Genomic DNA, 24,178 nt, shown 5'->3' on the forward strand with positions numbered 1-24,178 from the left:
GCTTATTGGATACAAAATTGAATATTTATAGATTTATTGCATAAAAAGTAAAAATCCTTTGGAAATTTATTAGGCATTTTTAAAGGTTAGGGACCAAATAAATACAAATAAAAGAAATTAAGGACTAAACTTAGAATCTAATCAAATCAATTAGTTAGTTTAGTGTCAATTTCAACTAGAATTGGACTAGGTACCTCCCTAACATAAATTGTTATAGAGAAATAAAAAAAAAAAAAGTCATTAGTAAGGAAAGTTTCAATTACCTTCAACTTAATATTTATTCTTTTCAGAAAGAAGGAATGGTTTTTTTTTTTTTTTTTTATTTTTGATTTAGAAGATAGAAATGAGATATGAAAAAAGTTAAATTTTAAGGTGGGAATGAAATAGAGAACGGAAAAAATGGTGATATATATTAATTGGATAGTTGACCAATTTGTTTGTTCATCAATATTTGTAAAATTCAGTGGCTGCCAGTCCCCAGTGGTAACCTTCAATGGGGAATCTAATGATGATTATTATCCACCAACCCAATACCAATTCTCTTCTATACTTCTCTTCTCTTCCACATTATTATTCTTTTTATAATTTCATGAAATAAAAAATCATTCATTTATATAAAAGTGTTCATTTTAAATTTGAATTCTCTTCTTCTTAACTCGTCTTTTAATTTGTCAAAAGAAAGAAAAAATAAACCCATCTCCTTTTCTCTCATTATATATGTCGTTATAACTTCTATACCCACATTTTATTTTTCTATATTATTTATGTATTTCTTAGTCAATATAATTTAATAATATAACTTCCAATCAATTATTTAACACACATAAAAATACTCGAATTAAACATGTCTTTTCTCTCATTATTATTATTATTTTATGTCTTAAAGTAGATTTGTAAATATTGTAGGGTGCTTCATCCATTGACTTGACTTGATAAATTTAACTCAAATTTAATAATATTGTTTATTATTAGAATTTATATGTTTATTGAAGAAATTATATTCTGAACTTGCTCTCTTAGCAAAAAAAAGTTTTATATATATATATATATATATTCAATTTGTTAATTTCATACTTTATAACTCAATTCAATGTCTTAACTATCATGTTACAGAGTTTTATAGCATTGGACTTTAATAAATTGAATTGAGTATTTGAATGTATCGACTTTAAGTCAATTTGAATATAAATCTATCAATGAAAAAAAGGTAATATATAATTTTCTTAAAAATTGAAGCTTTTGGTAATTATTTATTTTTCTTAAAAATTAAAGCTTTAGGTAATTTTTTTTTAAGCTTTACAAATTTAAAGCTTATAAACACGTGTTGTGTATCTAAAAATTCTAGTTTTATTATATATTTGAATGTTTTTAAAATTCAAACCAAAGTTTTAAAAGCTAAAAAGAAAACAAGAGCTTAGTTCAACTTGATAACTTGATACTTGTATGTACTTGAGAATAAGATGTCCTTGGTTTAAATTTTCACTCCAAAATTATGTTAAAGTTAAAGTGTAAGTTTAAAAAGAAAAAAAAAAATTGTTTGGAAAACATATTTTTATATTAGGATTTTGGATGAGAAGTGAGTATTTTAATAAAAAAAACTAAAACCAAGAGAGATGAATGAAGTTTAATGTTTTAAAAAGAAATTAAAAGTGAAATATTTTTTAAATAGACACAGATGAACGTATTATTAAAAAGAAACAATTATAGCATTTTCTCTCTCTTCAATTATTGAATATATATATATATATATATATATATATATATATATTTGGGTTAAATTATTTCTCCCATTCTTGAATGCTATTTGGCACAACAAACCATATTTCTCTCTCTATCTCTCTCTCTTTTTAACATTAGTAAAGAAGAGGAATGAGACACACACATGTAAACACAAACAAGGATAACTTCCTTGTTCATTTCTAATTCGCTTATCATGGAGGAGCTTTTCAATTGAGTTTCAGCATTTAAGTTTACTCAAAAACATGACCATCTTACTCATTAAAACTCTAAATTTTTAAATCTTATTTTTTCATTTCACAACTACTCACCCAATTGTAGAATTCGTCTTTTATAGTTAACAAAACCATAATAGAAAATATCAAATTATTATGCTTTTTTCCTTTTTAAATTTAGGGGCTAATAATTTTCATGGAATGAATATTTTACCATTGGAATGTGTTTTCAAATTTTATAGTAAAAATAGTGATAAACCACAAATAAAAAAATTTATGGAAAAAATTAACAATAATTTAATATTAGAGACTAAATTTAAGATTTATTGAAAGTATATGAAATATCAAAGTTGGACAATTTACAATCGAATAAGAACTAAAATTAAACAAACTTCAAATTATATGGCCAACATAATATTTTAAGGCTTTGTTTTTAAACATAACAAAATGAACCAAAATATTTACACATATAGCAAAATATATTATTGATAGATTATTATCATCATCCATAAATGCTAAAAATTATACAAACGCAGCGGAAACATGATCAAAAAAATTACTCTATATGCAACTAAACACTTTAGTAATTAACATGCTTAAGACAACCCTAATTACAATGATTAAGGTTAAAAGAAATTATTTACCTTTGAAGCTCCCTGATGCTTCAAATCTTCTCACAACCACACACCCGGAACCACCACTAGAGATCACTCACTATACTCCGGACTAAGAACTGGGTTATGGTACCCATTGATTGAAGGAATTTAGAGAGAGATATGGAATGAAGTTTTGATAAGAATTAGCCAAACAAAAAAAAAACATTCTTCAATAAGAAAGGAAAGAACTATTTATAACTTAATTACATGCAAAGTAGTTGGATAATTTCTCAACACTTTGTATTCTACTAACATTTAGTGGAATTACTCACCATTCCATTTAGTGGGATTTTTGGATATTTCCGTTAATTTTAGTCAAGGGCAAAATGGTCAATTGACCATTTTAGTCAAAGTCAAACTTTGACCTTTTCAAGTCAAAAGTCAACATTTTGACTTTTTACCATTTTGTCCATTTTGACTAATTTCGACCTCCCGAGCATAAATCCACATTCATTTTCTTGAAATTCAAATCACATTTGAATATAAAGTTCTATAACAACGATTATATCATACATATTTGTCGGTTTCTCTCTCTTTACCTAATTCGAACAATTCGAATTATTCCAACATGTTATTCTAAGTTAATTCCGTATAAGCTAGCAGGGGAACCTAATAGACCTATAGATCATGGGCTCCAACGATCTGAGATTAACTGGCTAAACCCTTTTAGACCAAGCTAATCAACATTCGTTAACTAACGAGTCATTCCACTAAAGTCTCATAGTTGCACTCCCCTCACTATAGATATATTTATGTCCATCTGATATAACCATGATCAGTAAGTTAATCCTTCATAGGTTGTTCGTTACCTCGGCTGGGTCAAATTACCATTTTTACTCTTGAGACTACATCTTGTTCCTTAAGTCCCACTAATCCACTATTGAACATTTGGTTTAAGGTCCAACTTATAAACCGAATCCCTCTCAAGCTAATGAGAGGTTAGGGCCCCTATGTTCAAAACTTGGATTCAGTTCTTAAAGGAACAATGTATCTACTAACCCTAAAACGGGTAGGAGTGAATTCCATCTTGCACCCTATGTTCCCAACTATTCACCCGATCTTATCCCTAAAATTAGAGGCTTATTGGGCCAACGCTAATGAGTTGTCTTCACCCATGCAGATCTAATAATATTCTCGTATGAACAGGAGCTCACAGTTAGCTCAGGATTAAGATTATGTTACCTAGGTCATTAAAAATGAGATAGTCAATTTTAAACAGTAAACGGTGTTATTACGTAAAAGCGACTATTTCATGGTTCTATCTTATGTAAACCTCTTACAAAGAATACTCCCTTTTTCATGTCTCTACATGAACGATTCAGGATTACATCGTTTGTATTATCTATAAAGTGGACCGCATCGATAGTATTTTTGAATAAAGCATCCAACCTTTAATCATATACTATAGACTATTTAGATTATTTACTCAAACTTAATTAATGTTTATGTCTCTACATAAAGTTCAAATTTACTCAAAAATAGTCTTGGGATCTATGTTTATTGGATTTAAGAATATAGTATTCAATTTCTCAATAACGACTTTATTGGAAAAAAATATGATTACAAACTACGCGTTTTAGGACATTAATTCCAACAATAAATATACTAATAGACATTTTTAGACTATAAAATTTTGTTATATTTGTAGATATTTTATAATTTAACAAATTTCCATATTTCAACCAAGTTTTTGTGGTGTTTTGTTTTTCTTTCGATAGAAATTCAATTTTAAAAATGAATTATTTGAGGTCACCAATCTAAGGTTGTCATGTTTATTTGGAAGAATTTCAATGTGAAATATTTTTCTAAAACTTCAAAATGTCCATAATATTATTAGAACCTTCTTTGAATAATTTTTCTTTTTTGAAAAAACATGTGTTTCTTATATTTCCTTTTACGACAGTTTCATATTAGTGGAAGTGTCTTTTTAACTTGGTTGTAAAATTGGAAGTTTTATATATATTCTAATTTAAATTGCATAAAGAAAATGAAAAAACTGAAGTGTAATTGATTTCTTATGCTTTGTTTTTTCTTTTAATTTTTGAAATCCCGAAAAGAAAAATTTTAATTAAGTTAATTCGAAATTTAATTTCCACTTAAATTGGAGGAAAATAAAGTTGTTATTTACGTAATAATTCATAGATATATTAAACTTGCCTAACTATTAAACCAATTGTTTACAGAAACAAACGTGTTAAATTAATCTAACATTTTGGAGACTATTATTTTATTTATTCGAAGATATGAATCAATAAATTCAACTTTGCATTTAAAATATTGAAATCAATCCTTTAATGAATTAAAATAAAATGATAGAGTTCATTAGGATGTAGAAGAAGAATTGCACAACTAAAATTTAATATGCTGATGGACACTTCTAACAAGATTTTAAAAGACAATATATTTAGAAATACTTATATAAATAATCGAAGATTTTTTATTTCAGAACGGCTTAAAATGTTTGTTGTTTATATTATATTTACCTTTGTTATTGTTTATTACGTTTTGTTGAGTGATAATTTTATATAAAAATGTACCAAAATTCATGCATAAAAATATCAATAAAATTTTAATATTACGAAATGTCAAAATAAAGTTTTAAACAACTTAGGACAGTCAATTAATTTCATAGTCTAATAACATTCAAAATTAGACATAGCACAAAAAAAGAAAATAATATTAATAGAAGATGTATTGCTTAAATCACCCACATTTTCTAAAATAATGTAAGAGAGTAAAGGGCATATTTATAGTTTTTCAATTAAAACTCAAATTTATTAAATATTAACTAATTAATTAATGATTTATAGCTCCAAAAATAACAATAAAAAAAAAAATTGAAACCAACAAGCCAACCAACCAATATTTTATTATGATAATATAATAACTATTAATATAGGTCACTTCATACCATGTTGACAAATGAACTTCATACCATGAATCGAGTCATTAAATTAAAATTTAGCTAAGAAAGTCGGATATTAGCTTCTAACGAATGTATAAATTTGAACGTTGTACTAAAATGACTTTTTTTTTTTAATTTATATTTGAGTTCATCAAACTATAAAAGAGTATTTTCAAATATAACAAAATAAACTAAAATATTCATAACATATAATAAATTGTCTATCAATATCACTGATAGAATCATATCACTGTCTATTATTTATAAAATCTGAAATTTTTTGTTATACTTTATAAATATTTTATCAAATTTACTATTTTTGATAATTACCAATTACCTACAAACTATATTTATACGATCATGAAAAAGGAGAATGCAAATATCTTTCATATTTATTATTATATTTTTAGTTCATAGGTAGTTATATCGTTCCATCAACATAGGTAGTCTAACTATCTTTCAAAAGTGATGGTTTTTTTTTTTTTCTCTTCATAAGAAAGAAGATAAACTTATATATGTATATATAATTTATGAGAAAAATCAACATTTTATTTTTTAAAAAAGACAAATATTCAAACACATAAATGTCTAATCTTTCTTTTAAGGGAAAAAAAATACCATCTTATCTAAAAGTGTGATTGAGTGGGGACAGTTGGCAATTAAGATGTGGAGACACAAATACAAAGGAATGAAAAATAGAAACAAAAAAGTAGATTTGATGGAAGAACCATCCTAGGTGGTTCATATTGCACATATCCACTCATCACTATTTGCTTAAAAGGTGGCTGATCTGGCATCTCACTAAAAGTCAACACATCCATTACCTGTACACTCTTACATTTACCTTTTAACTCCTACCAATTTTAATCATTTTTCTTTTTTTCTTTTAACTTTATACCATATTCCCTCATTTTTAATCACAATTTTTTTTTTTTTTTTAACTTTATACCATTCACTCAATTTTTTACAAGTGTTTGTGTGATAAGTTTCAGTTTCAAAATTCGCCTTTTACAAACAAACTTTTTTATAGCATTTTATTGGTGCATATAGTCGTAAAGGATTTCACGAATGCAGATAATTAAGATAATTAACGGTTATGTTACATGAACAAATGAATTAACGGTTATGTTACATGAACAAATGGTGAGAATTAATCTAAAACTTTTGAATCGATTTAATTTTTGATAGAAAAATTTCAATCAAAATCAAGTGTTGCTTTTAAAGATTGTGAAATTAATGAAGTCTTAATAATATTTTACATAAAATATAAGCTATATGAATAATATTTTTAGAAAAATATAAGCTAAATTTTAAAGTATAAAGATTAAATTGTTTACTAAATTAATTACAAATAAAAGGGATTGGTGTACATGCTTAATCATTTTTATAAAAAAAAAAAACGGAATGACCGCTTAAATTATTATAATCTTATAAGTTTAGTTAGCAAAGTCAATATTTGGTTTATGATTTAAAAATTTCAATTTGAGCCACATTTTTAATTTTATACTATTTTCGATTTAGTTTTTTCTTTTTAACAATTATTGATTCCCTCCAAACTTTTATCAATATGGTTTCATATTTTTTTTATAAATATAATCATTTTGTAAGTTGAAATTTAAGCACCTTTTCTAAAATATTACACGAAATATTTATAGAACAATTAGGCCTACGATGAAAAATATCAACCATCAATTATGCTTAAAAGTAAATGATTGACCCAAATCTAAACGATTTTTTTTAGATTTTTTATACATATGTTTTAGATTCTACTTTTTTTTAATAGTTTAGATTTGGTTACCCAAATTTAAGTGACGTAAAAAAAAGAGAAAAAGACGAAAGAGCTTTAAAAAATGCTAATTTCATAGGCATTGTAGGAACGTCAATACTTTAGTGGTGGTTTGTTATATTTATGAAAATTAACCAAATTTAAAATTAAAATGACATTTTATTTTGAAAATATTTCTAAATAGTAAATATATATAGAAAAAGAAAACATCTAAAGTGTAACCTAAGCAAAAATTTAAAAGAAAATTAAAATGAGATAAAGCTTTAGCTTCTATCATTTGAGTTTTGGATTATTTTAGTTTCTAAATTTATACAAATTTTTAAGTTTGTTATTTGTTTATTTTGAGAAAAAAAATTTCAGTTGGTTTATGTGTATGGTTTAATCAAGCCCTTGGTTTATATGGTAACAAAGTGCTATTTCCTATTTGTATAATTATATATATTAGTTTATTGTGTGATGATTTAATTAAAATAAGTTAATAAATAATTTTGGCCTCCAAATTTTCATAAAATTAAAAATTTACTCGTTTGTAATAATTTAATTCTTGTACTATTAATTTTTATTAATTTAATTTATAAATTTTGATATATAACAAATTAGTTATTGTAATTTCAAATCGTAACAATTTAGTCCTAAGGTAAATAGAATTTATGAAATTTTAGTGTGAACTTTTAGTAATATATGAGGTAGAGATTGTATTTGAAAACCAAATTAAAATCAATGTAGTATACTATGATTCCATATAAGAGTGTATAATCAAAACTATGAGTATGAAATAAATGGTTGCAATTTGGTCAAATATTTTTATAATATGATAATTGAAATAACAAATTTATTGGTGGACTCGTATGATATTGTAGTTGTGCTTACTTAGATACTTTTGGTGAAATCATATAAAAATATCGACTTGAACAATGTGATGACAGTGTTGAAGAACTACTAGAAAGGGATGAATTAAGGAAATATAATAGTTATAGATGGTGCATGGTAAGGAAAGGATTGAATCCATAGTTAGTGAGTTATAAGTGTGAGATTATGCTTAAGTGAGAAGATAGATAGTTATCTTTTTGTATTAGATCTGTGACACGCTTATAGAAGTGATTGCCATATTTTGAATGTGTTTCTTACGTCAAAACTAATTCACTAATCATCTAGAACCATTTGATTAACCGTCAATGCAACTGCGTGACACTTAAAAGTAGATTTGGACATTCAACAATCTGGGTGAGATTCGTCCTTTTGTTCTAAGTTGATTCGTCCCTAAGAGAAAAATTGTTTTAGAAATATTAATATTTTTTTTTATAAGGTCCCACCATTGCGTCTTGTTCACTGGCGGTGTCATTCCGTTTCATCTCCGTCTTCATCTCTAATATCTCTGTCTCTATATTACGATGACTCTCAAATAAAAACAAACAAAATAAAATAAACTCCGAATTTTGAATAATTCCCCACAATTTGTTGTTTGATCTCATTTTTGTTTTCCTGTTTCCGTTTCAAAATTCTCCATCTCTGTTTTTCGTCTGCTCTGCTCTTTCATCATCTTCTTTTTCTTCCTCTTCTTTTTCGTCTCTTTCTCATTTTCTCAGCCGCAGATGCTTTCAGCCAAACATGGTCACAATTCTTCAAGTTCCCTAGTGTTTTTCTTTAAATACAGAAACACCCAACAAACAATTCCTAATTAATTCATCTGGGTTCTCTTTAATTTCTCATTTTGACCTTTCTTTTCCATCTTAATTTCATTTTTCTCACTTGCCAAACACAACCCACAAAACCAAAATACTGTTGTTAGGTTCTTATACATATTACAGAACTGGAACCTTTCGAGCTAAATGGTTTTGAAGATTGGAAACTTCGAACGCTCCAGTACGGCGGTTGGGATGGGATGTATTATGCTTAGAATTGATTATTCAAGGCTTTTTTGGGTTTTATTCCGCCACTTTTCCTACGAGAATCACGACGGAAAGCCGGGCATTTAGTTCATCCTTCCGCCGCCTTCGCCGCCACCGGTGCCCTCGATTTGATTATCGCCTTTTTTCTTTCTTTTTTTCGTTTTCCTTTTTTTCCCTCTTTCTATTAGACCCTTTGTTTGTTCGTCCATTATGTTAAAGAATACTCGAGCTGGGAATCCCAGCAGCAAACTCCATGATTGCAAATCAGAATTTGGGTACGTCGAGACCGATCCGACATGTCGTTACGGCCGTGTAAGTAATTTTGCTCAATCTTCTTTGGTTTTCAGTTCTCCAATCCATTTTTTCCCTCTAATTGACTTGTGTTTAATTAATGCTTGTATTACGTAGTAGTTGTTTGTTTAATTGTTTAATCGCAGTTTTGATTGAAAGGAGCAAAGTCTTTGCGAGAATCTGAATATCTATAATACATATGGGGTTGTTTATTATATATGCAACTTGCTTGTGCTGCCCTTTTTGGTTTTCGTTTCTGCATGGAACTTGGATTGAGGTTTTGTAAAGAAATTGGCTTTGTTTAATCATTTTTTGATGATGATTAGTTTATAGTTTCTGATGTTGGGAATATTTTAAGGTCTTTGATGATTGCTTAAGCTCTTTTGAATCTAAGTGCTTTCTTTTTATGTAATTTTTTAAATTGTTAGAGAAAGCTTTAGTGGTTTCCTGCTTTAAGTGAGAACAACTTGTTGCTTTTGTTGGAAGTGATGAACTGAAGTACTTCAAAAATAGCTCCTCCCTTGTTCTGGTTTTGTAAGGGGAAAAAGTCGGTTATGGAACTCGCTTGTTTGACAATCATTTGGTTTTTGAAAAGTGTGTTTGTTTTCTCACAATTTCTTTTCAATAATTTTCATCTCTCCTAAAGTACTAATTGAAGTCCTAGCCAAATCCCAAAAACATATTTTTTTAAAAGCTACTTTTGACTTTGAAAACCATCATGGAAAGGTAGATAACAAAACAAAGAAATCCACTAGAAGTAGTATTTATAAGCTTAATTTTAGAAACGGGTATTGGATTTTTCTAATTATATTTTAAAGGAATTAATCTTGATGTGCCAAACATGATCTATGTAAGATGTAACAAGTTGAATGAACTTTGGAAGCAAGAATGGCACAACTGTTGGTTTAGTTTTTTTTGCTGATAATTGCATGGACATATATTACAGTTCGAAGAAGTTTTGGGAAAAGGGGCCATGAAGACAGTGTACAAAGCCATTGATGAGTTTCTTGGAATAGAGGTGGCATGGAGTCAGGTGAAACTCAATGAGGTCCTCCGATCGCCCGAGGATTTGGAACGGCTGTATTCAGAGGTTCATCTACTTAGCACACTTAAGCATGAATCGATCATGCGATTCTACACCTCATGGATTGATGTTGATCACAAAACCTTCAACTTCATTACTGAACTGTTTACTTCTGGAACGCTCAGAGAGTAAGTTTTGATCCACACCCTTTACTACAATGAAAGTTCAGTTTAATCTGATGGTCAACAACGTCCTTGTTTCTCGGGCAGATACGGAAAGAAATATAGGCGAGTTGATATCAGAGCCATTAAGAGCTGGGCGAGGCAGATTCTACAGGGACTCATTTATTTGCACGAACATGACCCTCCAATAATACACAGAGATCTGAAGTGTGATAATATCTTTGTGAATGGCCATCTTGGGCAAGTTAAGATTGGTGACTTGGGGCTTGCAGCTATACTTCATGGTTCCAGATCTGCTCACAGTGTTATAGGTTTGGGTCCATCATTATTCCATTACCAAAGTCTGATTGATTCTAATGTTTTCTGACTGAAAATTAATCTAGAGCTTTTGTATTCTTTTGGTTTTTTTCCAGGCACACCAGAGTTTATGGCGCCGGAATTGTACGAGGAGAATTACAATGAGCTAGTTGATGTCTACTCGTTTGGCATGTGTGTCCTAGAGATGCTTACTTCGGAGTACCCTTATAGCGAGTGTTCTAATCCTGCACAAATTTACAAGAAAGTCACGTCGGTAAGGGAACAAGGATCAAGAGTCGAAAGTTGATGTATGTCTTGGAAGGGAACAAGTATCTAATGCCTACACTACACTTTCTTTTTGCAGGGGAAGCTACCAGCAGCATTATACAAGATTCAAGATGTGGATGCACAGAGATTTATTAAGAAATGCTTGGTGCCGGTTTCGATGAGGGCGTCTGCGAAGGAACTCTTGGCTGATCCTTTTCTCAAAGTTGATGGAAATAGACCTTCATCGGTGGGGAGGACTCAAAACCAGAAGCCATTTCTAAATGCCAAAGAGATGGAGAATTTTCACTCGGGTGAAGGTTTAAGCAGGACAAACATGACGATCACAGGGAAGCTGAATCCCGAAGACGATACCCTCTTTCTTAGAGTTCAGACTGCCGATAAAGATGGTTAACTTCTCGCATTTTCTCACTCAACTGTATTGACATTTTACAGTTGAAACCTGATGCATTTACTTCATAATTGACCTGTCTGTAGGCTCTCTTAGGAACATATACTTCCCTTTCGACATAGTTAACGACACAGCATTAGATGTGGCAATGGAGATGGTGAAAGAATTGGAGATCTCTGATTGGGAGCCGTTTGAAATTGCAGACATGATTGAAGGTGAGATATCAGCTCTGGTTCCAAACTGGAATAGAAGTGAGTTAACCAACCATAGCCTCAGCTTCAGATATGCAGAAGAAGATGATAATGTATCTCATCATACTTTCCGCTCGGTCTCGTCGTCGTCCCAAGCAACAACTTTGGGTCTTATCTCCTCCCCAAGAACAAACCAAAACATTTCAAATGGTTTTAGTTGGTTTCCAGGTACGACCCGAGTTTCCTTTTTTACTGGTTCTGATGCCATTTAAAATGTATATCTATCTTTTATACTATGGACAATACGCTCAAGCCATATTTGATTGACACGAAGCCACAACCACTATTTTCAGATGATACGCTTGATGATAGCAGTTCACAATGCTCATCAGTGTCGGGAAAATACTCCAACTTGAATTATATCAGCAGCGAGGAGTACGAGACCAGCATGAGTTCAGTCCAGATAGATCAACATAACAACATCAATAAGATTCACAATTCCTCAAGATTTTGTCCTATTGAGAACCGCAAAAACAAGGATTTTTTGGCTCAACTTCTATACAAGCAGAGCCAATGTGCGATAGCAGGGTCGTCTCAAGGAGTTGCCTCTTGTCGCAAAGACAAGAGAGGAACAGATGGTCGTAAATTAACAAGGAACAGATCACTAGTAGATGTACATAGCCAATTGCTGCATCGTTCTTTAGTGGAGGAAGTGAATAGAAGACGGTTATTCAAGACAGTTGGAGCAGTCGAAAGCATAGGCTTTCAAGCACCTTGTGAGGTTTCTTCCAGCAAAAAGGTCTCGAGTAGGCAACCGATTGGGAACCGAAGTAGTGATGTAGCAAGAACGAGGAGAAACGACGATATTATATGGCAAGATGTTGGAAGGAGAACATGAAAAATGAAATGTTATCCTTCAAGGAGAATTGTAGAAATGTGGGAGCTAAAGAGCTGATTGTAAATAGTTGAAGCTTTGGGGTCAGAATCTGATAGAGAAGAGGATTGAAGGTATAGATATGGCTGAGTTATTTGGATGAAAATGAAATGAAAAATGACAATGTTTTTGCCTTGTATGTATTAGTGTGTGCTTGGTTTTCAAGATGAAGGTGCCTACCCTCCTTTCAGAAACAGTGTTATATTTGTTTGCAAATCCCTATCTATCACTTAATTCAGAGAATTTTCCATAAAGTTTTAGGCTTTAGTATAATTATCACATTGTGAACGATGGGTCTGAGTCTCCTATGTCATTCCTGTATCCATAGAATGGTAATACGTGTTTTATTTATTCAAAACTTTGAAGGTTCATAGAAATAATTAAAACATTAGTTCATGTAAATTAACCCATCCAGGTAAACTCAATATATAAGTTATAATTTTATTAGTGGCCTCAACATACTCAAGACTCAGCACCATAAATATCAAAAGAAATAACTAGATGTTCAAATATTTAAAACTTTCAAATTTATATTCCAAAATGTTTTCTTACAATATTGTTTCTATTTATATCTATCTCTTGGTTAATCCTTTTATTTTATTTCTAAAACAATTTCTTCTTAAAAAAAAAAGTTATTGCAATATACACATATATTTGTTGTATATATATTATTTCATGGTTAGGTGATTCTTTATTTTTTTAATTTTGTATTGTCGAATTAATTATTATTCTTAAATATCGAGTTAAATATTTATGGGGGTTGGAATAAAGAGAGATTAGGTAAATTAGACAAAAAAAAAAAAAAAAGAATATATTTATAATCCATAAATGTTAGGTAGCAACACAGCCAAATTGGCTTTTGCCACATATAATCCAAACCTAAAAACAGGGCATGCTCTCTAATTTAAGGTCAGTAGTTAACAATAATTACAATAATAAATATATCTCAATGGGAAGAGTTAACAACAACAATAATAATATTAAACACAAACTTCTTAAAAATAAAAATTATTATTATTATTATTATTATTATTATTATTATTAAACACAACCAATCATTTTCCATCATTAATTAAGAAACAAATGCAACCCAGCCAAGTAAGAAAAACAAATTTCCATACTTTCAAAGATAAAAAAATAGTAATTAAGGAATTAATTTTTTAAAAAAGAAATTCTCAATTAGGTAATTTGTTTGAACTCTTTTTCTTTTTCTTCTTCTTCTTCTTTTTTTTTTTTTAATTAAGTGGTATTTTTGAAGGGATACCATGTGTTGAAGTTATATTAATAAAATAGTGATTCAATGAGATAAACTTTTGTATGAACAAAAATAAAAAAAGAAGAGTAAGACAACAACGAGACATGGCCCATGGGATAAATTAAATTAGACCAATTATATATATATATATATATATATATATATATATCTTGGTAAGTATAGCCAAAACTTGGTGTTTTTAAAATATTTAAGACAAACAATTTAGTTTTTACTTTCTTTATTGAAAAATACCTATTTTGGAATTGATAATTTTTTAGTTATAAATTTGGTAAAATCTAATTCATATAACTTAAAGTTTATAATCAAAATTTAGTTTTGCAGTTTGATAAAATTATATTATCTATTCATTACAAAATTATGGATTTACATAAATTCTAATTTTCTTCAAACTATACCAATGTTTCGATTTAATCATGATTTTTACTAACGTTTATGCTTTGAATAGAAAAAAAACTAATGTTTATGAAATTATGATAAATTTTTTAAAAAATAGTCCAAAGAAGGGAGAGAGACAAATAGAAGTTGAAGGCATTTTTGATGGGATGCCACTTTCGTTTTGACTTGCAACAACGTGAACCCCACAAAGGTTTCTTCTAATTTATCCTTAACAAATCTCCCTCCCCTTCATATGTATCTCTCTCTCCTTTTGTTACAAAAATGACCTAACAATCCAAGTTTCTTCAACAACACTCTTCAACTAAAATCATTCTAAACATGAAAGTGGAAGTTGGCTTAGTTTCCTTCAAATCCAAGCTTTCAAAACCATGTTCAAAGCTCCTCCATCTCTTCAAATTCCCAATGAAGAAGCCCTTCTCCATCAAATCACTTTGGACTCGACACCCTCGGCGCAACTCTAGAGCCATATCCAAGCCTCGAAGAAGGGCTTGGTCTTGGCTCCGGTGGCTACGAAGAGTAGGGAAGATGGAAAGAGTAAGAGATCATTTGAGATCAAGTGAAAGCGTACGCTCAGATAATGAGTGTAGAGAAAAGTTGTTGTTTCCATCTCCGATGATTAGGGGACGGAAGGTCGCAGCGGGGACGTCGTGGGAGGAGAAGGAGGAGGTGGAAGATGCTTGCAAGAGCTTTGAGAATTATCTTGTGGAAATGATAATTGAAGAAGGGAAAGTGAGGGATTTGATGGATGTGGAAGAGCTTTTGTATTGTTGGAGGAATTTGAAGTGCCCTGTTTTTGTTGATTTGGTGTCTAGATTTTATGGAGAGCTTTGTAAGGACTTGTTTTCTTCACACATTCAAGCTTTTACTCCAAACTTTCAACCCAAGTGAATCAATCAAATAATTTCTAGTTTTTTTGTTTTGTAATATCTTTGAGGTTTCAGTTGGTTGTGTTCTATTTCTTTTTTTCTTTTAGTACATTTTATTAGATTCGTTAAACTCTCCATACTTTTGTCTCCTCCAAATTTAGAAACATGTGGATGAATCTAATAACACTTTGTTATTGATTAGTGGGAGAAAAAAAATCTAATAATATTTTGTTTTTTCACACATCCTAATATCATAAATTCTCTCTTCCCATGATTGATATATATATATATATATATTTTACTCTCGTTACAAAAGGATCTTAGATTAAATATTTGAATATAACTCTTAATTAACAAATTTATTGAGATAAGAATTAGTATAAATGTGAAAATGAGTACATTTGACGGTAATTGATATATAATTTATATACTTCTTAAAATGAAGATTCAAATCTTATATCTACCCGTTGTCATACGTCAAAATTTTGTTGTACTCATCACAAAAAAAAAAAAAAAAGTAAATATAAATCAAGTTCTTTTTTCTACATAAATTAATTTGGTGTGAAATCTTTTTGAAATAAACAAACCAATTGTTGAAACATAGTTAAAAATAGATAAATGCTTTTATAACTCTCAATTCTATCTATATACTCAAATAGTTTTTGCATACAAAAAGGGAAAAAAGTAAACTCATTACTCAACTTCAAAAAATTGTATTAAAAATTGGAACTTTTTTTAAGACATTCACCCTGACAACGATACTACTCTCCATCGAATCGATGATATACAATTAGTAACATTTTTCTTTCTGCCCCACCAAAGATCTGTTGACACTCTATTTTTGGTTCATTATATTTCTACATGTATTTCAAATTATTACCTTTCAAGTTTTTGAGTTTTGTTTTAATTTCATCTATATATTTTATATTTTTTAATTTTATATTTTTAATTTAAATGATTTTCTAAAAGAATATAAAAAGTAATGTTTATTAATAATAAAAAGAATTATTATGGTGTGGAATTTTAAAATTAAATTTAATAATCGAAAAAATAGCAAAAACTTAATTAACTATACATTTTTAATTTTTTTAATTATTTGAAAAATATTTATACAATTGAGACAAAAAAATAAAATTAAAAAAACATGTCAACAATCTAATAAAAAAACAAGAAACTTTCATAAAGGTAAGAAAACACAAAATTATTTACGGGCTCGTGTAAGAAAGCTCATAAAATTAGCTATTTTTTAAATATTACAGATTTACCCTTTCATATATCTTCTTTTCCTCGCTGCAATTCTTTCATCGTCTTCCTCGCTGTGATTCATCATCTTTCTTCTTTTCCTCTTCTTTATTTCTGCTTCGAATTTTTTATCGTCTTTCTTCTTTTCTGATTATTTTTTTTACGTCGTTTAATCTTTCCATTATCTTTCTTCTTTTCCTCTTCTTTTCCTCTTCTTTTCTTCTTTTCGCTGCGATTTCTTTTTATCGTCTTTCTTCTTTTCTGATTCTTTTTTTACATCGTTTAAATTGGGGTAACCAAATCTAAACGACCATGAACAAAAAATAGTGAAATCTAAAAGATCGTGTATAAAGAATCTTGCAAAAAAATCATTCAGATTGAAGTAACCAAATGTAAACAATCGTGTAAAAAAATAAATAAATCATCGGTAGGCAAATCGAAACGATCGTGTACTAAAAGAATTAAAATAACCGTTTAGCCAAAACTAAACGATTGTGTAAACAAATCTAAATGATCATGTAAACAAATCTAAACGATCGTGTTGAAAAGAATAAATGGTCGTGTAGTAAAAGAATTAAAAAAATCGTTTAGTCAAATCTAAACGATCGTGTAACCAAATTTAAGCGTAATCAAATTAAACGATCGTGTAACAAAATTAAAAATAAATTGTAGTCATATCTAAACGATCGTACACCAAACAATAGTCAAATCTAAACGGTTGTGTAGCAAATATATATATTACGCGCGTTGTTAACTACGTGGTTGTATAAATACTTTGTCGCTTCGTTATATTTTTTAAAAGGTCCCTAAAAAAATTCTAACATTTTAAAACTTCATAAGTGGATAAAATAAAAATAAAAACTTGGAGACTTTGGTTTACAAGGTGTGTGGTGATGTAGGTATTATCTTCATTTTTCTATCTCCTCCCTCCTTTCAAAACTTTGTTGTCTTTCTTTGTTATGTTGTGTCATTGTCATCTTTAATTGGAATCCTCAACCTGAAGAGTTAGAGTTGGTGTTTCAAGAGTTTTTTGATTGTAGAGGGTCTTGAGTGGGTCTCTTTTATTAAAGAAAGAGACCAGATTGCCCAACACATTCTCCATTGAGTCTGAGTCATAAAACCAAGATTCAAAATAAAGATAAGGCACCTACAGTCATTCATTGTATTAGAAAGGGAAGATCAAGATTTTGAGTCAGTGGCCCTTGAACTCTTCATTTCTATTGATGTATAGGCTCTAATAATCTTTCCTTAGTGTCTAAGAAGGTCTATAATTATTAAAATATAAAATTTTTTGAGGTCTTTTAAAAAATATAAAAAAACAGTAAAATATTTACACTGTATAGAACAATTCCAAAAACGAAAAAAGCCCAGAGGCCCACCGTGTAAAATACCAAAAATTCTCCGTCAATAACGCGCGTGTAATATATTTCCGATCGTTTAGATATGGCTACAATTTATACACGATCGTTTAGATATGGTTCAATATATATGTCATCGTTTAGATATGGCGATCGTTTAGATATGGTTATAATTCATACGCGATCGTTTAGATATGCCTACAACGTGATCATTTAGATATGACTACAATTTATACGCGATCGTTTAGATATGACTACAATTTATACGCGATTGTTTAGATATGCTATAATTTATCTTTTTAATTCCATCGTTTAATTTTGTTACACGATCGTTTAGATTTAAGGACCCAAATCTAAATGATTTTTTTTTAATTTTTAATTCTTTTGTACACGATCGTTTAGATCGTTTACTTTTTTACACGATCGTTTACATTTGGTTACTCCAATCCAAATGATTTTTTTTCAAGATTTTTTATACACGATCTTTTATTTTTTTTACACAATCGTTTATTTTTCTAAATGATCGTTTACATTTGGCTACTCCAATCTAAATGATTTTTTTTCAAGATTCTTTATACACAATCTTTTATTTTTTTATACGATCGTTTACATTTGGCTACTCCAATCTAAATGATTTTTTTTTCAAGATTCTTTGTCTTATACACAATCGTTTAGATTTGGTTACCCAAATGTAAACACATAAAAAAAATAAAAGAAGAAAAACGATGAAAAGATTATGGAAAGATTAAACGACGTAAAAAAGAATCAGAAAAGAAGAACATGTAAATATTAAACGATGTAAAAAAGAATCAAAAAAGAAGAAAGACGGTTGAAAGAAAGCACAAAATCAGAAAAGAAGAAATACGATGGAAATAAATCGAGTGAAAAAATAAAGAAGAAATATGATGGAAAGATTTAACGACGTAAAAAAATAATTGAAAAATAAGAAAGATGATGGAAAGAGATCGCAGAAAAAAAGAAGGAAAAGAAGAAAGACGATGAAAGAAATCGAAGAGGAAGAGGATGAAAGAAATCGCAGAGAAATCGTGAGGAAGAGAAGGCAAACCTAGAATATTTTTTCTAAATTTGCGACTTTCTTACACGACCGTAAATAGTTTGGTGTTTTGTTACATTTATATAAGTTTCCAAATTTTTTTGATATATTTTGCTAATATTTGAAAATTGTTGTAAAATAAAGAATAATGAAACAAACAAAGAGAAGAATAGAGAAGAGAGGGAGAAAAGAATACAATTGAACTCAATTGTGGTGTGTCTTACAAAGGCACCACATTCCTCTATTTATAGGACATATTATGATATATGTTACATTATGGAATTTGATGGGATGAATGTTACAATTTGGAATTGAATGTAAGAGTTATATGAAAATTGTAACCTATGTAGGTTATGGATATTTACATTTATAATATATCATTATATTTACAATACTCCCCCTTAGATATCCATATTATATAAAAATAAATGTCTCGTTAAAACCTTACTAGAAAAAAACCCGATGGAAAAAAATCCTAGTGAAGGAAAAAAAGTACATCATTTTTATACATTAATAACTGCCTCATTAAAAACCTTGCTAGGAAAACCCAATGAGAAAAATCATAGTCAAGGGAAAGAGAGTGTAGTATTCTTATTCCTTGAGGGCAATATTTCTACTCCCCTTATGGATACATCACTTGAGTTCTCTAAGTCGTCGCATTCCAATGTTGTGTACTAGCTTTTCAAATGTTAATGTGGGTAATGCTTTTGTGAATAAGTCCGCCAAGTTGTTTTTCGAAGAAATTTGTTGAACACTGATGTCACCATTTTCTTCAAAGTCATGTGTATAGAAGAGTTTTGGTGAGATATGTTTTGTTCTATCTCCTTTTATATACCCTCCTTTGATTTGTGTTATACATTCGGTATTATCTTCAAATAATATTGTTGGTAAATTTTTACTGAAAGACAAACCACATGTTTCTCGAATATGATGAGTCATTGACCTCAACCATACACATTCTCTACTAGCTTCATGAATTGCAAGAATTTATGCATGATTCGATGAAGTGACCGTCATGGTTTGCTTTACAGATCGCCAAGATATAGCAGTTCCTCCACATGTAAATAGATAATCTGTTTGAGATCTTGCTTTGTGTGGATCAGATAAATATCCAGCATCCGCATAACCAACTAGATTAAAGTTTGATTTATTTGAATAAAACAAACTCATATCAATTGTCCCTCGAAGATAACGAAGTACATGCTTAACTCCATTACAATGTCTTTTTGTTGGAGAAGAACTATATCTTGCCAACAAATTTACTGAAAATGCTATATCTGATCTTGTGTTATTAGCAAAATACATTAGTGCACCTATTGCACTAAGGTACAGTACTTCAGAACCAAGTAATTCTTCATTATCTTCTCGAGGTCGAAAGGTATCTTTTTTACATCTAGTGATCGAACCACCATTGGAATGTTCAATGGGTGTGCTTTGTCTTTGTAGAATCTTTTTAAAATCTTTTCTGTATATGTCGATTGATGAATAAAAATTTCATCAACTAAATGCTCGATTTGTAAGCCAAGGCAAAATTTTGTTTTACCAAGATCTTTCATTTCAAATTCCTTCTTGAGATATTCTATTGCCTTTGAAAGCTCTTCAGGAGTTCCAATTATATTTAAATGATCAACATATACAGCTATAATCGCAAATTCTGACTGTGATTTCTTAATAAAAACATATGGACAAATTGGATTATTTTGATAACCTTCTTTCAATAAATATTCACTTAAGGGATGTACCATATTCGTCATGATTGTTTCAATCCATATAATGATCTTTGTAATTTGATTGAACATAATTCTCTAGAGTTTGAATTATATGATTCAGGTATCTTAAATCCTTCAAGGATTTTTATATAGATTTCATTTTCCAAAGATCTATACAAATATGCTGTAACTACATCCATAAGATGCATATCAAGATTTTCACATACAGTCAGACTAATTAAATATCTTAATGTAATAGCATCCACCACAGAAGAATATGTTTCCTCATAATCAATGTCTGGTCTTTAAGAAAATCCTTGTGCAACAAGTCGTGCTTTATATCTTGTGACCTCATTATTTTCATTTCGTTTACGCACAAATATCCATTTAAATCCCACAGGTTTTACACCTTTAGGTGTATGGACTACAGATCCAAAAACTTCACATTTCGTGAGTGAGTTTAATTCTGTTTGGATGACTTCTTTCCACTTGGGCCAATTCTTTCTATTACGACATTCGTCAACAGATTTAGATTCATAATCGTCATTTTCATGAATGATATTATGTGCAACATTATATGCAAAAATGTTGTCCACAACTACATTAATTCTATTCCACCTTTTTCCTGTCATGGTATAATTTATCGAGATTTCATTGTTATCTTCATATACTTGAGTCTCTTCAACATTTTACCACTAATCATGTCCATGACTTTTTCTTGAATGTTTCTATTGTCAATTAAGTCATTTCGACTATTGGTCACTTTTCTTTTTCGAGGATTTTTATCCTTTGAACCCATCGGTCTACCACGCTTTTGGCGCAACGCTGATTCATTAATTGTATCAACTTGCTGAGTTAGGATTTCAATTCTAGATGGAGCTTTTGCAGCTGGAATATATGACTTGGTCACTTTCTTAGTATCTGTAAATGCATCTAGCATTTGGTTTGCTACAATTTGTAAATGAATTATCTTTGGAACTTCTAGTTCACATTGCTTTGTACGAGGATCTAAATGAGACAATAACGATACATTCCAGACAATTTCATTTTCCAACTTCTTAATTCCTCCTTCTAATGTTGGAAAATTTGTCTCATTAAAATGACAATCAGCGAATCATGTAGTAAATACATCCCCCGTCAAGGGTTCAAGATATCTAATAATTGATGGGGATTCAAATCCGACATATATTCCTAACATTCTTTGAGGTCCCATTTTAGTACGTTGTGGTGGGAAAATTGGAATATATACTGCACAACCAAAAATTCGCAAATGAGAAATATTTGGTTATGGCGTTGGGGAATACTTATGATAAGATGTTGGTCTTATACGTATAAGTGGCGTTGCATGCAGAATAGCATGACCCTATATAGATAATGGAAGTTTTGCTCTTATAAGTAATGGTCTGGCAATTAATTGTAAACGCTTGATAAATGATTTTGCCAAACCATTTTGTGTATAAACATGAGCTACATGATGTTCAATATTTATCCCAGTTGACATGCAATAATGTTTGGGATGTAAATTCACCAACATTATCAAGGCGAATATTTTTTATTGTATAATCAGGAAACTATGCTCTTAATTTGATTATTTGAACAAGTAATCTTGCAAATGCAAGGTTTTGACTTGATAATAAACACACATGTGATCATCTACTTGATGCGTCAATTAAAATCATAAAGTATCTAAATGGTTCACTTGGTGGATTGATTGATCCATATATGTCACCATGAATCCATTCTAAAAATGTAAATGACTCAACTCCCACTTTGGCTGGTGATGACCTAATAATTAATTTTCTTTGAGAGCAAGCAATGCATGATGATTCATTGGATTGAAGAATCTTCTAGTTCTTTAGTAAATGTTCATGAGAATTTTTAATAATTTTTCTCATCATTATTGACCCAGGATGACCCAATCGATTATGCCAAACAGTAAACATATTTAAATTCATGAACTTCGGGTTCATGGTGGCATATGTTTCAGTTACTCGTATATGAGTATAATATAATAAAAAAAAACAGACGATGTTTCCAATATATGCTTCTCATGTGAAACAATAAATGTAACATAAAGATATTATACATTATTTTTATTGTTAGTTTCAACATGATAACCATTTTGATGTATATATTTGAAACTCAATAAGTTTCTTGGTAAAAAGAAAAAACTGACCTTGAAATGTAAATAATGTAAATAAACTGGTAAATGTTAAATAGAGAAAATATAATGCAAATATTAGTTTTGGACATTATCATAGAAGGAAGTATTTGCTATTCCTTCATTAATATCATTTTTCTCTTCAAGAGACTCAAAGAAGTCCACCACATTCAAATGGGTCATGTTGGAAGGGTCAAATACATCATCTTAATAGATATATATATATATATATATATATATATATATATATATATATACCATCAAGCACCCATGATAAATAATTATCACTATTGATATCAAAAACTAGAAATTCTAATTTGGTAAGACTTGACATAGTAAAACTATAACAAAGAACAAATGAACTAACTTATATTAGAAATTTAATAAACATGTCAAACATGCATTCTAAGAAAACTTAGATAAATATCATACAATGCACATTATACAAAAATCAATGGAACCCATATATAATAATTCAAAACATGCATGTTAATGTACAATAATTAAAATAAAAAATTACATATACATATTATGGAAAATTAACAACAATACACACCAAAAATGTTAATTTTACAACATACTTTAGTAAATTGATAAAAGCATTTAGATCATAAAAACAATTACAAAACTTATACTAATAGAAAATAAACAACTAAATTATAAACACAAATTATAAAGAAGCCATAAACTATACTTAGATCTTAAAATAATTGATATAAGAACCAAACATAAACAATCACATAAATCATAAATAAATTAAAGATGAACTAAATCATAATCTTATCATGAACTAAAAATATTTTTTAACAAACAATAACCACGTAAACGTAATATGTAAAATTATAACATGCAATAGGTATAAAATATTACATTTTCAAACATTTAAACTATGCATGATGTATACATGGATTGTTTCATGCAATATTCACAAATACATAAAAACAAACTAATATTATAACCAACCTTTTGCAAATAATAAAATTGTAGAGTGTCGTGTCGTGTTGATAACGTGTTATGAAATAGAGAATAATAAAACAAACAAAGAGAATAATAGAGAAGAGAGGGAGAAGAGAATATAATTGAACTCAATTGTGGTGTGTCTTACAAAGCACCACACTCCTCTATTTATAGGACATATTATGATATAGGTTACATTATGGAATTCAATAGGATGAATGCTATAATATGAAATGGAACCTATGTAACCTAAGTAAGTCATGAATATTTACGATTATAATATATTATTATATTTTTTTAAAAAATAACCGAATTTGAAGTTTAATTAGTTCTTTTATGTACGGTGTTTCCGTAATTATTTCAGGCATCGTATAAA

At 29.3% G+C, this 24,178-nt stretch overlaps 2 protein-coding genes across 2 annotated transcripts; both read left to right on the forward strand.

Moving 5' to 3' along the window:
* Positions 1 to 8,704: 8,704 nt before the first annotated feature.
* On the forward strand, positions 8,705 to 12,977 carry LOC103502958 (probable serine/threonine-protein kinase WNK4). Its single transcript, XM_008467081.3, has 7 exons — positions 8,705 to 9,500; positions 10,426 to 10,691; positions 10,773 to 10,996; positions 11,099 to 11,256; positions 11,347 to 11,656; positions 11,745 to 12,077; positions 12,203 to 12,977. Exons 1-7 carry the CDS (start codon positions 9,399 to 9,401, stop codon positions 12,745 to 12,747), a joined length of 1,938 nt encoding a protein of 645 aa, XP_008465303.2. The 5' UTR covers positions 8,705 to 9,398; the 3' UTR covers positions 12,748 to 12,977.
* A 1,752-nt stretch (positions 12,978 to 14,729) lies between these two features.
* Positions 14,730 to 15,555, forward strand: LOC103502957 (transcription repressor OFP17). The gene has a single exon (XM_008467080.3). The coding sequence runs from the start codon at positions 14,774 to 14,776 to the stop codon at positions 15,341 to 15,343; it is 570 nt and encodes a 189-aa protein (XP_008465302.2). The 5' UTR covers positions 14,730 to 14,773; the 3' UTR covers positions 15,344 to 15,555.
* Positions 15,556 to 24,178: the final 8,623 nt, after the last annotated feature.

The sequence above is a fragment of the Cucumis melo genome, chromosome 11 (genome assembly GCF_025177605.1).
Source record: "Cucumis melo cultivar AY chromosome 11, USDA_Cmelo_AY_1.0, whole genome shotgun sequence".
Taxonomy (NCBI): Eukaryota; Viridiplantae; Streptophyta; class Magnoliopsida; order Cucurbitales; family Cucurbitaceae; genus Cucumis; species Cucumis melo.